This window comes from Pyrenophora tritici-repentis, chromosome 10 (assembly GCF_003171515.1).
Source record: "Pyrenophora tritici-repentis strain M4 chromosome 10, whole genome shotgun sequence".
Classification (NCBI taxonomy): Eukaryota; Fungi; Ascomycota; class Dothideomycetes; order Pleosporales; family Pleosporaceae; genus Pyrenophora; species Pyrenophora tritici-repentis.
Genome location: NC_089399.1, coordinates 2086318 through 2099007, shown reverse-complemented (window position 1 = coordinate 2099007; position 12690 = coordinate 2086318). Strand labels below are relative to the sequence as shown.

The window sequence follows — 12690 nt, the reverse complement described above, 5'->3', positions numbered from 1 at the left end:
GCCAGTTGGTTCTGGTCAAGGAGATGACCATTCAGGCCGGTCGAGACGAGCTCGAGAAGATAAAGAAACTTTTAGACCATCCCCATGTTTCAACTATCAGACAGGCTTTCGAAACCGAGTCCTCGTTGTTCCTCCAGTTAGAGTATTCTCGATACACACTTGAAGAAGTTCTCAACGTTCACACACGCCTCGAAGAGCCGCATATTCGTATGATCGCAAGCTCGGTAAATATGACTAAATATATGTGCTCCGCAACATTTAGCTAAGTTTGATAGATATTTCTTGCCATAAAGCACATAGCTAAATTCGGAATCATACACAATCTTATCTCAACAGCTACGATAAGGTTTTGTTCTACGGGAAGACCACTGCTATGTGAGAAAGCTAAATTATTATTGCCCTTAAGAGCATCTCATCTGACTTTATTAGCCAACTTTGAAGAGTCCATACAGGTGACAACTGAGAGCACGCCTAACCGTGACCTAGAGTGTCTAGGGATAGTAGTGCTCCAATGTATGAACGGTACACCAAAGAAAGAACTACGGGATCTGGTAGAGATACGTCGTCTGCGAGAATCTAATAAGACATTTGGTCTAGACAACGGAGGGAAGTGGAGTGGCTATAAATTGCTTGTCGACTTTCTCGATAATATGTTTAACGCGAATGTACCCGCAAGTGCTAAACTTGAGAAGCCTGTAAGTATCTGCTTCTGATACTTTGTCTATCATGCTTATGATCATAGCATCGATTCATTGAGAGCGAGCCGAATTATGGCATCCTATTGCCGTTTCTAGAGTTAGTGTCGCTTGAGTGCTTCGCCCTCTGGCACGCCGCGGCGGTTAAGTCGTGAGGTGGCACAGTACCTCGTGTCTGCTCGGAAATATGCAACACTAGTTCGCTAATCCTTGTCTAATTAAATCTCTTTCAGCGCTTAAATCCTTGCTCCGCCTTCTAGTGAAAATCTATATCTAAGAGTGCATGCACCACATATCGTTCCTAGCTCACAGTAAACTCAATCGAATTCAACACCAGATTACGCATCATATCATGGCAAACACACAATCCTCCGAACCGATTGCTCAAAATCAGGCTTGGGATGAAATTTTCAACTTTGACCCAACGACAAGCCCGTTCTTACCACATCCCACGACCGAACATCAGGATTTCGATGTCAACTTAGATATCTTCTCTGAACAACCTCTTTTCCTCACTACAAACTATCTCCCACAGCCAAATTACTATCTCGAACAAACGATACCGCAAGATTAGCTCTATAATGCGCTACCCCACGAACAGGCTCCTATCTACCATGATCTGAGCGGTGTTGCACAAGAGACTACTTTTGATGCAATTCGCAAAGATCTCGACAAGGTCTTTATGTCTATCTGGCAGCTGCAGAATGATTATCAGATGCGAATCGAAAAGCTCGACCAGTTAGTTATCTAGAGAGTTTTGCTGTGTGGATGCTGACATAGAGCAGAGAGGTCGCACAAGCAGCAAACGCGGCCCAGAGCCTACGTAAAGATGTGGATGCTATCAGCGGCTGGGTACAACAAGTGATCGCTTTTTTGAACGATATGAGTGCCCCGTCGGAGTTAGCTTGCCCAGAAGAGGGGGAAGTCCTAAAACAGCCCAAAGTCGAAAATCAGGACCAGATGGAGTAACCCAGAATACTGGAAGCTGTGTAGGGGTTTCTGTATCTTGTATTTGGTTGAGTTCGCATTTCTGTCTTCTGTAGTTTCATAGGACTATATATGCATATAAAAAGCGCACCAGTTTAGAGTACTCATCCGCTCTCCACCCGCTTTGAGATGCCTCCTCCCTACTCTCCACACATTCGATGGGCAAAGCCCGTAGTTAGATCAGTGTCAAGAAAGCCTACGAGGCTAGAATGCTTGCGTATGAACATATTCGAAAGCCATGTCGATGGATGCGCGGCATGTGAGCCACTGCTGTTCAAGCGTAAGCCGACGTTTTGTCGTCGCGGCTGCCTTCTAGAGGGCCTCGTCATTCGCGACTTTGTGGTAGGGGGAGATGGGCGGGTTTACAGTACAGACAGGGAACGTGGTCATCGCATTTGCGTTGAGATATCTGACAAATATTGGGCCGTCCTGGCGCTGCTTGAGGAAGTGGATGGTCGGAGGATTTGTGTCAACTCGCGCTAAGCAACATTAGGGAGCAGATTGGGACGGTAGCATTTGTTTTCCTACGGAAATCAATATTATTGGTTAGAATTACCTCAAGAAACTAATGCTGCGGTGAAATTGTGCATCTTAGAGGCTAACATGCTTTCCACCTTCCAGTTAGCGTCTTGGTTTGCAACGCATGTACCTCACCATGCGTGTTGATGCATTCCGCAGGGAATATGAGCTCAAGCCGTCGATCTGCAACGCGCGTACGGCGCAGTCAATATGCAGCGCGTGTACGGCGCAGTCAAGGAACTCAATATGCAACGCGTGTACGGCGCAAGCTTAACGTGCTCAGCTAGGCAAGAGTAGCGAGGCGAACTGTGAACTATCCCGCAGGTTGGGCGGGCGTCTAAAGAACTACCCGCATCGGCTGTGGGGTAGAGTAAGCGAAGCGAGGCGAACTGCGAGCTGCTGCAGGGTTCGAGGGGCGTCTAATGCCGGTAGACTGCATGCATGAACGAGATTACCTCGTAACGAGACGAAATGCACACTGGAAGGGTTAGTACCTTCCTCGGAGATGTTAGGAGACTTTTGCGGCGCGGTCGATGTTGCATAATATTAATTTAGATAGTTATGATTTCGTAAGAGGCGTAGTAGTGTAGGTGGGTATGTCGGCTGTCTCCGGTGACGAGTTAGTATCGTTTTCGCGGCGCGGACAAGAACCTCGCAGTAGCTGGTCGGTGGCGTAGCCTTGGCGAACTAATGTCGGCAATATTTCTCAGCACACTATTGTGGAACCTTCGCTCCAAGCGCGCTTCTTCCTTAGTGTCCACGGGTATGTCTAGACTAACGCTTACTATTGTGGGGTCTGTTTTCGTCGAGAGCGGATAAATCTCTTGCGACTTGCCGACTTTCGTGGCGGTAGGACAGAGGAGAAGAAGGGTACGGTAGTGAATGGACCGGTTTTAACCATGTCTCCTGTTATGGAAGGTGATATAAAAGCGATGACTATACACGCTTACGCACCGCGGCTTTTAACAACATCGAACATCTTAGAGCAGCTATTCAACGCACGTATAGAGAGGAAACTCAAGAGATTACCTACTTAGACATTAAGGCTGTATAAAATAATCTAAGTTTAGCTAGACATGTTCTACGTAACGCATGATCCACAAAGGCAGTATACCAAGTGGCAGAGATAGCTCATAAGCAATGTCTCCGTATGACAGAACCTCTTGATAAACAGCCCAAAAGAACAAAACCCGCTCTATATCTCTCGTGGAGTATAGTTGATCTAAGCGCTGACGTTCTCCAAGCGTCTTGAGGTCTAAATTGGCACGATGGATATCCTGGTGAATTTTGGACCAGTAGCCCTTGCTCCGCAACCGCATAGTCTTGATAGTGTGCTGTGGGTCTTTCTCTTGGCTCGTGAGGAGACCCTCGACGCTTGCTTTGACTTCTTCGGCTATAGTAGCACGTAAAGCTATGCTAGCCTTTGTCGAAACAATGCTTTCTTTTAAGGCTTCTTTGAATAAGCAGACTTGTCATTAAGCAAATCAAACAAACTTTGGACGCTGATTTGATTTGTTTGTACAAAACTTAAGATTGTATTTGAGTTGTTTAGTTTGATAGTGTTTTAGGAGGCCGTTTGTTTGAAAGTTTGATAGATTTGATACTGTTTAGGTGCTGATCTAATCGTATATCGTATATATTACTAAGCTTCGCTGTCCCACTTGCATATTTCGTATATTGCAGCTACCTCAGCGTCAGTTACATCGCCTGAGTTGTAATCAGATGGAGGCTTAAAGCCAGCGTCGCGCCAGCTTCGTATACACTGTATTAGACTCCGCAACAATCAATTCAATCCGGTCACTCTCCTAGACCCACTTACCTATCTAGGTAGGGCTTAAACTCCTATAGGTAACTACTAGGCTTAAAGCGGTAATCAATCAATCCAATCTGAACCTTCTAGGACCCACTTAATTGATTGTTGCGGACTGTGCACTGTATTGCTGCAAGCAGTTGTGACCCAATTTTGCGTCGCCTTGGCTCTAATAAATCACCGAGCTCGCTGAACAGCCGCTCGCACTCACAACTTGAGGCTGGTATTGTTAATATATCGATCGCCATACGCGCTAGGTTAGGATACTTTGGGCGTAGGCTTATCCAATAGCTAACAGGATTACTACCTTGTTCGAACTGCTCCTGCGTCCAGCGGAGTTCAAACCGTCGCCAACGCTCCAGCTCATCCATCTCTGTCACCTCAACAATGCCATAAGGCTCCGCATTAACGAGCGCGTTGATGGCGTCGTTGATACCGCTTGAGAGCCGCACTGGTGGGCGACTTTGGCGCTGTATTTGCGGCTTATAGAACGCCCAAAGTTGTTTCAACCCAGCGTTGTTTGCCTCAAGCCAGCTCGGTTTGTCGCGCCAGCTGTTCTCACAGTAGTTCTTGTAGTATGGGTGGAGGCAGGTAGCGGCAAAGTATGCGGGTGATTCGTCGAGCTTAGTGTAATACGCGTTAAGCTTTGCCCAAGCTGCGCGTAGGTTGATAGGAAGGTGATCTTCTGGCGCGCTATTGGCATTATAGTCGACGCTTTCGTGGTTTTTAAGTAGCTGCTCGTACACGGCAAGTACAGCTTCGAAGACAGGTATAACCTCGTATATCGCGCCGAAACGGCCAGCTTTACCGCGAGCTTCAAGCCGTTTTGTCGCCTCCTTTAGCGGCTCCAACACTGATATATACTGGGTTATTACCGCCCAATCGTCAGCCGTAAGCCCATTAGATCTCATCCAAGCTGGTACTTTAGTGAGCTTATTGTTACGGCTACGCGCGTACGCGTCGGCGCCCATCGTCCTTTCGATGTGGCTTTGGGCGTACTCATCAACGGCGTTATGGAGTTTTGCGGCGCGTACAAAGGTGTCGTGAAAGCTGTTCCAGCGCGTGACGACTGGCTTTACCGGCTCGAGTATTTCCTGCTTTTGGTCGGGAGCCTTAGCGTTAACACGGCGCTGGCAATCGGCAAAAAGATCGTGTTGTTGCGGTGTTTGGATGTAGTTGATGATATCGATTAGTACACCAAGCGGACCTTGCTGCCGCCATTCTTGTAGGTAGGCTGCCTCTGTTTTGTGCTCGTCCTGATCATTATCGTACGCGTCCTTATCAAAGCCGAAGATAATCATCTGTCCGACTAAGTTAAGTGTGTGAGGGCCGCAGCGGAGGCGGTGATGGCTTGCTGTAAATTCAAAGCGTTGGGCGAGTTTGGTGACGGCGGTGTCATTAGCGTACGCGTTGTCGAGCACAAAGTACCCAAGCTGGCTACGTGTTATACCGAAGACATCGATTATATTGCCAACAACTTCAGCTATCCTCTCGCCCGTGTGGGCGCCCGTAAGCTGAGGCAGCGCGATAGGTAGGTCCCTGATAGTGCCGTCGGCGTCAGCAAAATGAGCAACAACTCCAAAGAAGCCGCGCTTGCCGCCTTTTGTCGTCCAGCCATCGAAGCTTATATGGATTTTACTAATAGCCGACGAGAGCATCTGAACAACCTGCGGCTCCATATAGCGATACAGCCTCATCACGAAGCTAGCTACACTGTTGTGACTTACCCACAGCGCGTCAGCTGCCTCCGGGTTGGCAAACTCTATCATCTGCCTAAACGCAGGCGTTTCGAACTCGCGGAGAGGGTGGTTATTGTCGACAAGCCACGTAACAGCGGCGTATCGAAAGCGCTGTACGTCGAAGTTTCCGAGCTCGTTAGCGACGCCTTGAGGTACATCGACACCGCCCTCGGTCATCATCTTAAGCGTCGTTTGGCCTCGCGGTAGTGTAATCGAATCCAGTTTGCCCTTGCGATCGTAGCCGTGGCCAAGTAGCTTCTGCGCGAGGTGGTTGATAGCGTTACTGGTCGACTTTGTAACCTCTGGATAGGCGCAAAAGATCTTACGATGATGGCAGTATTTGCAAACAAAGAACGTACGATGAGGCTCACGGAGAGAGGCAACGCGGTAACCGTACTGATATACCCAACTTTTGTTGCGCTTCAACGTACGCAGCGGCTTCGTAAAACGCGGTAAACGCTTCCAATCAATGCCGTCAAAGTTGTCCGTAAACTCGTCATCAAAGCCAGTATCATCCCCGCCTTCGATAGCCTCACTTGTAGCCTCCGTAGCAGCCCTACTACCCTCGGCCGGCGGTTGTATAGTAGCTTCTGGTATAGCGTCGCGCAACTGCGACTCGAACGGCGCGTCTTCGGTGGCCTGGCTTGCTGCAGCAGCTAGGGCTTTACGTGGCGAGGTGCGGATAGACAGCTCAGGCTGCGAATCGTCCATCAGGATAGGCTGCGATGCACTGCCTTTAGCTGTTTTGGCGCGCTTGTGGGGGCCGTGGGGGCCGGGGGTGCCCTCGGCGGCGCGTTTTAGGTTACGAAGCGGCATTTTCGGCGTGTTGGGCAACGAGAAACACTAAAACGTGCTGTAGAGACGGTAGTGTAGCTGCAAAAGATGGCTAACAGCGATATAGAAGATGGGAGATGGGATATAAGATAGCGGTCATCGACGGCTAGCGACGCTCGTGTAGTTATATGATGACTAAGCTAGATGCAACACAAGAAAACTATCGCGAAATTGCTACCTCCGCTATCTCAAAAACATCATTAAAGTCGATCTTAAAGCACCTTAGGACATCATCTATAGAACAGCTCGCTATGTAATATTAGTCAAACAGTCAAACAAACTAAACAAATTTCGATCGTACGTTTGATTTGTTTGTATATTTCTATAGGCAGCGTTTGGTTTGTTTAATTTGCTTATAGTCAAGCAAATCAAACAAACTATTCAAACGCGTTTGCTTAATGACAAGTCTGGTAGCAAGAAATACAGATAGATTATCCACTGCAAAAGCTGCCTTTTGGCTTCTGTTTCGCGTGATCGGATGATTCAGCATCATATACTCTCGGAACCGTCTCATCATGTCCTTCTGGGTTACCCCAGGTTGATCCATCCCATTAGATTGGAAGGTTGCTGCCCATATTAGGGCTATTTTGTTTACTGCTGACATAAAGTCTACAGCTACTAATCTAAACTAAGTAGTATCGGGCACCTTAAGTGTCTCCGCTTCAGTTACAGCTTGATTGTACTCGGCGAGCCAGGTATCCCAGTTATTCGCGGATCGAGGTGGTTTAAGAGCACTGTAGTATCGCTGTCGCGCTTGCTCTCGTTCGGTTTCGATAGTGATGCCCACATGGGCTCGAAGGTTCTTGATCCAGTCTCTGATCGATCCATCTGGCGGACAGCAGGTGCGCTGTAGGTGAACCGCGACGGTAGATTAGACGAGGATCATAATGTGTTGGAGATTAGTTATCTCGGTCTTGTATCTGGCGTACTTTGTTTTGTATTGCTCCATTTTGAGTTTGTAGATCTCAAGATCGTCCTTGTAGGCTCGTTGTCCCGCTGAGGATAGATCTGATAGTCTAGTTGGATTGGCTCCTGCAGGGAGTCCAGTCGATGGCGCGTAGTCGGCGCACTCCGGGAGCTCCGGAGGGAACGGCTCCATCAGTGGCAGCTTTGTCCCATCAGGATTGACCTGTTCCCATATATTGTAGGTGACACAGCGCGCTTGGAGTTGGCTGTACCAAGCGCGATAGTCGTGCTCGTCGCGTAGGAGCACTGTCGCGTTCTGTTGGTTGGCTTGAGCGGTCATAGCGATTTGGTTGTTGGATTATTGGTAAGGCGGATGAGACTCTTAATTGTCAGATTGTGATGGGTTATCAAAGACGGGGATAATAGTATAATAATATGATGGGGATCGATTGTATTGTTCTAGTCTGATGTCGTGTTGTTCTGTTGTCCAACGCTGTTCGATCAGTTGGGTCGCGGTGGATTGTGCGCGCTGACTAATTTAACTGATCCACAGAATCCACAGCTCCGAACACCCGGATTTTGTCCACCACCCAAAATATGCCCATATTCTGACAAGTTGGTTTATAGCCAGCTTGCACCTAGGATCTTACTAATTAAAGAGCTGCGAGTAGCTCACTGCCTAGAGCTCGTCGTTTTAGCTTAAGTAGGTCGCCAAGCTCGCTAAAGAGACGCTCGTGTGATGGGCTAGACCCATGTAGGCCTACTTGTAGGCTAAGAGAGCAGCGCAGTCATGCCTCCTACATAAATATCGACTACGCAAGCTGAATCGCGTTGATTCAACTTGTGCATGCCTTTTGCGCAGGCGTGGTGCATGTAGTCGTGCCGCTAGTCTTATAGACTCTCGCCCCTTACAGTAGCCTAAGTAATATTAAACATATCGGGGAACTGAGTGGGCGAAATCGTTGTTGTATTGAGAACCGCGAAGTGCTAGCTATATAGTGCGGGGTGCTGCCTAGAGGAGGCTAGCCCTTAAGCAGAAGGAGCTAGTCCTATAAGAGGAGAGCTAACTGGTGAGAAGTGAATGCATGGAGACTGGCTTGCCCGGCCGACAAAACAAACCACTACCGCCAGCGTCGATAATTTTGTGGATATAGTAGTACTTGTATACAAATGTGAAGGTCGTCCGAAGATGATCTTGGGTTGGTTCTCGGGGATAGAGTGATGCGATGGACACGAGGGTGTATAGCACGATTGGTAGATCGATGTAATATACGGGGAGTTGAGAATCAAGTACTAATCCTTAGATTTCGAAGTTGAACACAATGAGCTATAGGAGCTCATTGCCTAATGCTATATACCTATGGTGCTCGCTGTCCTCGCTCAGAGGAGTCCGAGGATTCCTCGGTGGCTGACGCGCGAGGAGCACTCCTACGCTGGCAAATGGGTTGGGTATACCCAGTCTTGGGTTGGGGTTGGGTTGGGGTCGCACAGACCATGGGTTAGGGTTGGGTTGGGGTCGCACAGACCATGGGTTAGGGCTGGGCTGGGGTCGCACAGACCAAGTGGTAGGGTTGGGCTTGGGTTGGGTTGGGTTGGGTTGGGGTTGGGTTATATTTTTTGGGTACTTTAACGGAACAACACTTAATTAAGATAATGTGTACACGTTGATGATATATTAGATACATAAAACGAGATATATTAACACAGCTAATTATCACGGTAGCGCTGAGGACGCTGGCGCTTTCGAGGTGGCAATTGACGCTCCTCCTGGACCTCTTCCTCCGACTCTTCTTCTGTAGTCTGGTTCTCCTCATCTATATCGAAGGTATGCTCTAACGAGGCTGGAAGCTCAAAAAGATCATTAACCTCGTCAATTGGCTCTCCATCCTCCCCTAATTGAGCAACTAGGTAGTCTAGACCCTGTTCTTCCTCTTGAGATATTGTATCCTTAAGAACCATTATCTGCTGTATTGTCCGGGCAGATAGTCGGTGCCTCCGACTACCAATAACATCCTTAGCAACATTGAAAACTCTTTCAACCCCAACCTGAGCAATTGGTATTGCTAGTATATCCTTCGCCACTTGGGATAGTCTATTAGCAGATGTCTATGATAAACAGCTGTGATAACTTACCAGACTTTTTCTGGGTAAACCGCTTCTCTGAAAGTATATCCCACTCTTTCTCTAGCAGCTTAGCCTGTCTAGCACTATTTGCTAATTTATACTTAGGCTGTTGCAAAAGCGATTTCTTCAGTTGGTACTTCGCGGAGCGGTCGGCTGTTCTAACGCTTTCAAGTACCTTCTCCTCTTTATCGAAAAGAGCTTTGCGTTCACGTTGAGCAATAGCACGGGCGCTACCACTCAGAGAGCCAGTATAGGGGACGCTCAAATTGATAGGTCGGCCTTTTCGTGAACCCCACTACCTCTTTGATCTAAGATACCGTCAATCTCGTCAGCTTCACACGCAAATCCCTGCTTATATTAGCATAAGCTGTGATAAATGGCTGTGATTATTACATCGGTAAGCTGCTCCCACTCATCTTGTTCGAACCCAGGCGGAGGTTCAAGTTTGATGGCTGGAACTAGGCCTTCAGGTACGTCGCCGACTTGCTCTTTCGCGACAGGCATGGCGGGGACTGTGATAATGCGCTGTTGTAAATGGGGTGTTTTCAATGTAGTAAAGAGAGTTATTAGGTGTTGGGAGTTACTGGGCGTCAGGGGCTGGAGAAATGGGTAGACAGCATTATGCTCACCTAGAAATGGTCCGTGCGCTGCTGCCTGCGCTAGCGCGAAAACGCGGAAATTACCCAAAATGATCAACACATCGATGATTCCTTCATTTTTGGGCTGTACGCATGCGCGAGCTCGGCGTTTATCACAGCAGTTTAACACGTTTGTATGATATGCTCGCTACTGATTTTGCAACAGAAATGGTTGTATGCGATCGTGAAACAGCAAATTACGTCATGCAGTCCGTGCGCTGCTGCCTTTACTAGTGCGGAAATCGGGAAATTGCCGTCGCCCAAACTTTCCAGCTACCTAACTCTTTCAGCCTACTACTTTCTTAATTGTCGACCACATTTATCACAGTAATTAATCACATACGTCGCCTACGTTCATCATCTACTCTACTACGCAATGGCAAGGACAAAACCACGGCCTAAGGTCACCGGTAAAGCCGGCCGGGGTGGTCCTGATGGCAAGACAGTTACTGGCGGCAAGCCGGCTCAGAAGGCCCTTGCTAGTAAGGCTAGACGTCAAGTAGCAGGAAAGTCTACGCGAAAGGCACCTGTAGCTGTTAAGAAGAAGCGCAAGTTTAAGGCAGGCAGTAGGTTATCACAGTCGTTTATCACAGCTATTTTCTAATTTAGCTTAGCTGTCGCATTACGGGAAATCAAGAGATACCAGAGAGGTTTTGAACTACTCTTGCGAAAACTCCCCTTTTCCCGCGTAGTGCGCGAATTTGCACAGGTGCACAAGGCCGATATCCGCTTTCAACGATCTGCAATCGAAGCTCTTCAGGAAGCTACAGAAGCTTTCTTAGTTGGTTATTTTGAGGGTATAGTCTATCTACCCTATACTATTTTTCATTTAATAACTTTTATAGACTGCAACATCAATGCTATTCACGCAAAGAGGGTTACTATTCAAGAGAAGGATTCTCAATTGGCTAGGCGCTACTTTGCGCGCGAGTTACTAGCTTTTCTCTAGATTATAAGATATATCTAGATACACGTGCTTAAATGCTAGCTGGCGAAGCCTCTGTATATTATAAATGAAACTAGTTAATGCTACACTGTGTTAATCTACTGTGATACTATATAAACTTTTCTTTTATTGAAATCTATATTATACATCTTGCAATTTTTTTACTATAACCCAACCCTAACCCATGGTCCGTGCGACCCCAACCCAACCCCAACCCAACCCTAAGCTTGGCGCTGACAAATGGGTTGGGGTTGGGTTGGGGTCGCAAAATTTCTAACCCAACCCCAACCACACCCCGACCCATTTGCCAGCGTAAGCACTCCTCGGTGGCGTATGTACGAGGGGTGTGCCAAGACTTTTCCTCGTGCATGCCAAGCCGAGGAGGTCACGTGATTAAGTTCCCGTGTCACATATGGAGGGGTCAGCTATCCCGCCGACGCTCCTTAACTTAACCGCCGTGCCCCTTCCCACAGGTTCGTAACAACAAACTAGATCTAGTTAGTAGCCTAGCGCTTAACAACGCGGTAGCTATACTAAAAAATCCAGCTTTTAGGACGCTTAGAGCCTGCTAGCGGCTTTATATAGCTAGGTAAACGAGCCTAGTTAATGCCGTTAAAGCTATTAGCAGCGCAGCTTATCTCGTCTTACCTATTATCTTTGTCTCTAGCCTTAGTTGTAGCCACCGTAACAGCCCTGCTACCCTTAGTAGGCGCAATGATATCATCCTCCACATGCGACTCCAAAAACTGCGACTCGAATGTAGGGACTAGCGACGAGGCGGTGGCCTGGATTGCGGCAGCGAGGGCTTTACGAGGTGATTGACGCTAAGATGCTAGCTAAGATGCTAGCTAAGATGCTGGCTGAGATGGCCGCAGGAGTTAAGACGACGTCGTTGGTGGTAGCAGCTTGTGAAGGTCGTCCGAAGATGATCTTGGGTTGGTTCTCGGGGATAGAGTGATGCGATGGACACGAGGGTGTATAGCACGATTGGTAGATCGATGTAATATACGGGGAGTTGAGAATCAAGTACTAATCCTTAGATTTCGAAGTTGAACACCATGAGCTATAGAAGCTCATTGCCTAATGCTATATACCTATGGTGCTCGCTGTCCTCGCTCAGAGGAGTCCGAGGATTCCTCGGTGGCTGACGCGCGAGGAGTACTCCTCGGTGGCGTATGTACGAGGAGTGTGCCAAGACCTTTCCTCGTGCATGCCAAGCCGAGGAGGTCACGTGATTAAGTTCCCGTGTCACATATGGAGGGGTCAGCTATCCGCCGACGCTCCTTAACTTAACCGCCGTGCCCCTTCCCACAGGTTCGTAACAACAAACTAGATCTAGTTAGTAGCCTAGCGCTTAACAACGCGGTAGCTATACTAAAAAATCCAGCTTTTAGGACGCTTAGAGCCTGCTAGCGGCTTTATATAGCTAGGTAAACGAGCCTAGTTAATGCCGTTAAAGCTATTAGCAGCGCAGCTTATCTCGTCTTACCTA

The 12690-nt window shown here is 48.0% G+C and overlaps 7 protein-coding genes across 7 annotated transcripts; 4 read left to right on the top strand and 3 right to left on the bottom strand.

Moving 5' to 3' along the window:
• Positions 1 to 23: 23 nt before the first annotated feature.
• On the top strand, positions 24 to 850 carry PtrM4_046260 (uncharacterized protein; the record flags this gene model as incomplete). The annotated part of the gene is made up of 3 exons (XM_066104641.1): positions 24 to 207; positions 430 to 695; positions 743 to 850. The coding sequence occupies 3 exons, from the start codon at positions 24 to 26 to the stop codon at positions 848 to 850; spliced, it is 558 nt and encodes a 185-aa protein (XP_065959205.1).
• A 197-nt stretch (positions 851 to 1047) lies between these two features.
• Positions 1048 to 1664, top strand: PtrM4_046250 (uncharacterized protein; the record flags this gene model as incomplete). The annotated part of the gene is made up of 3 exons (XM_066104640.1): positions 1048 to 1170; positions 1297 to 1433; positions 1481 to 1664. 3 exons carry the CDS (start codon positions 1048 to 1050, stop codon positions 1662 to 1664), a joined length of 444 nt encoding a protein of 147 aa, XP_065959204.1.
• Positions 1665 to 4097: 2433 nt separating this feature from the next.
• Positions 4098 to 6566, bottom strand: PtrM4_046240 (Membrane-bound metallopeptidase; the record flags this gene model as incomplete). Its single annotated transcript, XM_066104639.1, has 1 exon — positions 4098 to 6566. One exon carries the CDS (start codon positions 6564 to 6566, stop codon positions 4098 to 4100), a length of 2469 nt encoding a protein of 822 aa, XP_065959203.1.
• A 684-nt stretch (positions 6567 to 7250) lies between these two features.
• Positions 7251 to 7830, bottom strand: PtrM4_046230 (uncharacterized protein; the record flags this gene model as incomplete). Its single annotated transcript, XM_066104638.1, has 2 exons — positions 7251 to 7431; positions 7514 to 7830. The coding sequence occupies 2 exons, from the start codon at positions 7828 to 7830 to the stop codon at positions 7251 to 7253; spliced, it is 498 nt and encodes a 165-aa protein (XP_065959202.1).
• Positions 7831 to 9197: 1367 nt separating this feature from the next.
• On the bottom strand, positions 9198 to 10118 carry PtrM4_046220 (Dimer-Tnp-hAT domain containing protein; the record flags this gene model as incomplete). Its single annotated transcript, XM_066104637.1, has 4 exons — positions 9198 to 9571; positions 9624 to 9893; positions 9932 to 9962; positions 10008 to 10118. The coding sequence occupies 4 exons, from the start codon at positions 10116 to 10118 to the stop codon at positions 9198 to 9200; spliced, it is 786 nt and encodes a 261-aa protein (XP_065959201.1).
• A 510-nt stretch (positions 10119 to 10628) lies between these two features.
• PtrM4_046210 (HHT1, Histones H3 and H4) lies at positions 10629 to 11201 on the top strand (the record flags this gene model as incomplete). Its single annotated transcript, XM_066104636.1, has 3 exons — positions 10629 to 10818; positions 10867 to 11049; positions 11098 to 11201. 3 exons carry the CDS (start codon positions 10629 to 10631, stop codon positions 11199 to 11201), a joined length of 477 nt encoding a protein of 158 aa, XP_065959200.1.
• Positions 11202 to 11804: 603 nt separating this feature from the next.
• PtrM4_046200 (uncharacterized protein) lies at positions 11805 to 12020 on the top strand (the record flags this gene model as incomplete). The annotated part of the gene is made up of 1 exon (XM_066104635.1): positions 11805 to 12020. The coding sequence occupies one exon, from the start codon at positions 11805 to 11807 to the stop codon at positions 12018 to 12020; it is 216 nt and encodes a 71-aa protein (XP_065959199.1).
• Between the last annotated feature and the right edge of the window lie 670 nt (positions 12021 to 12690).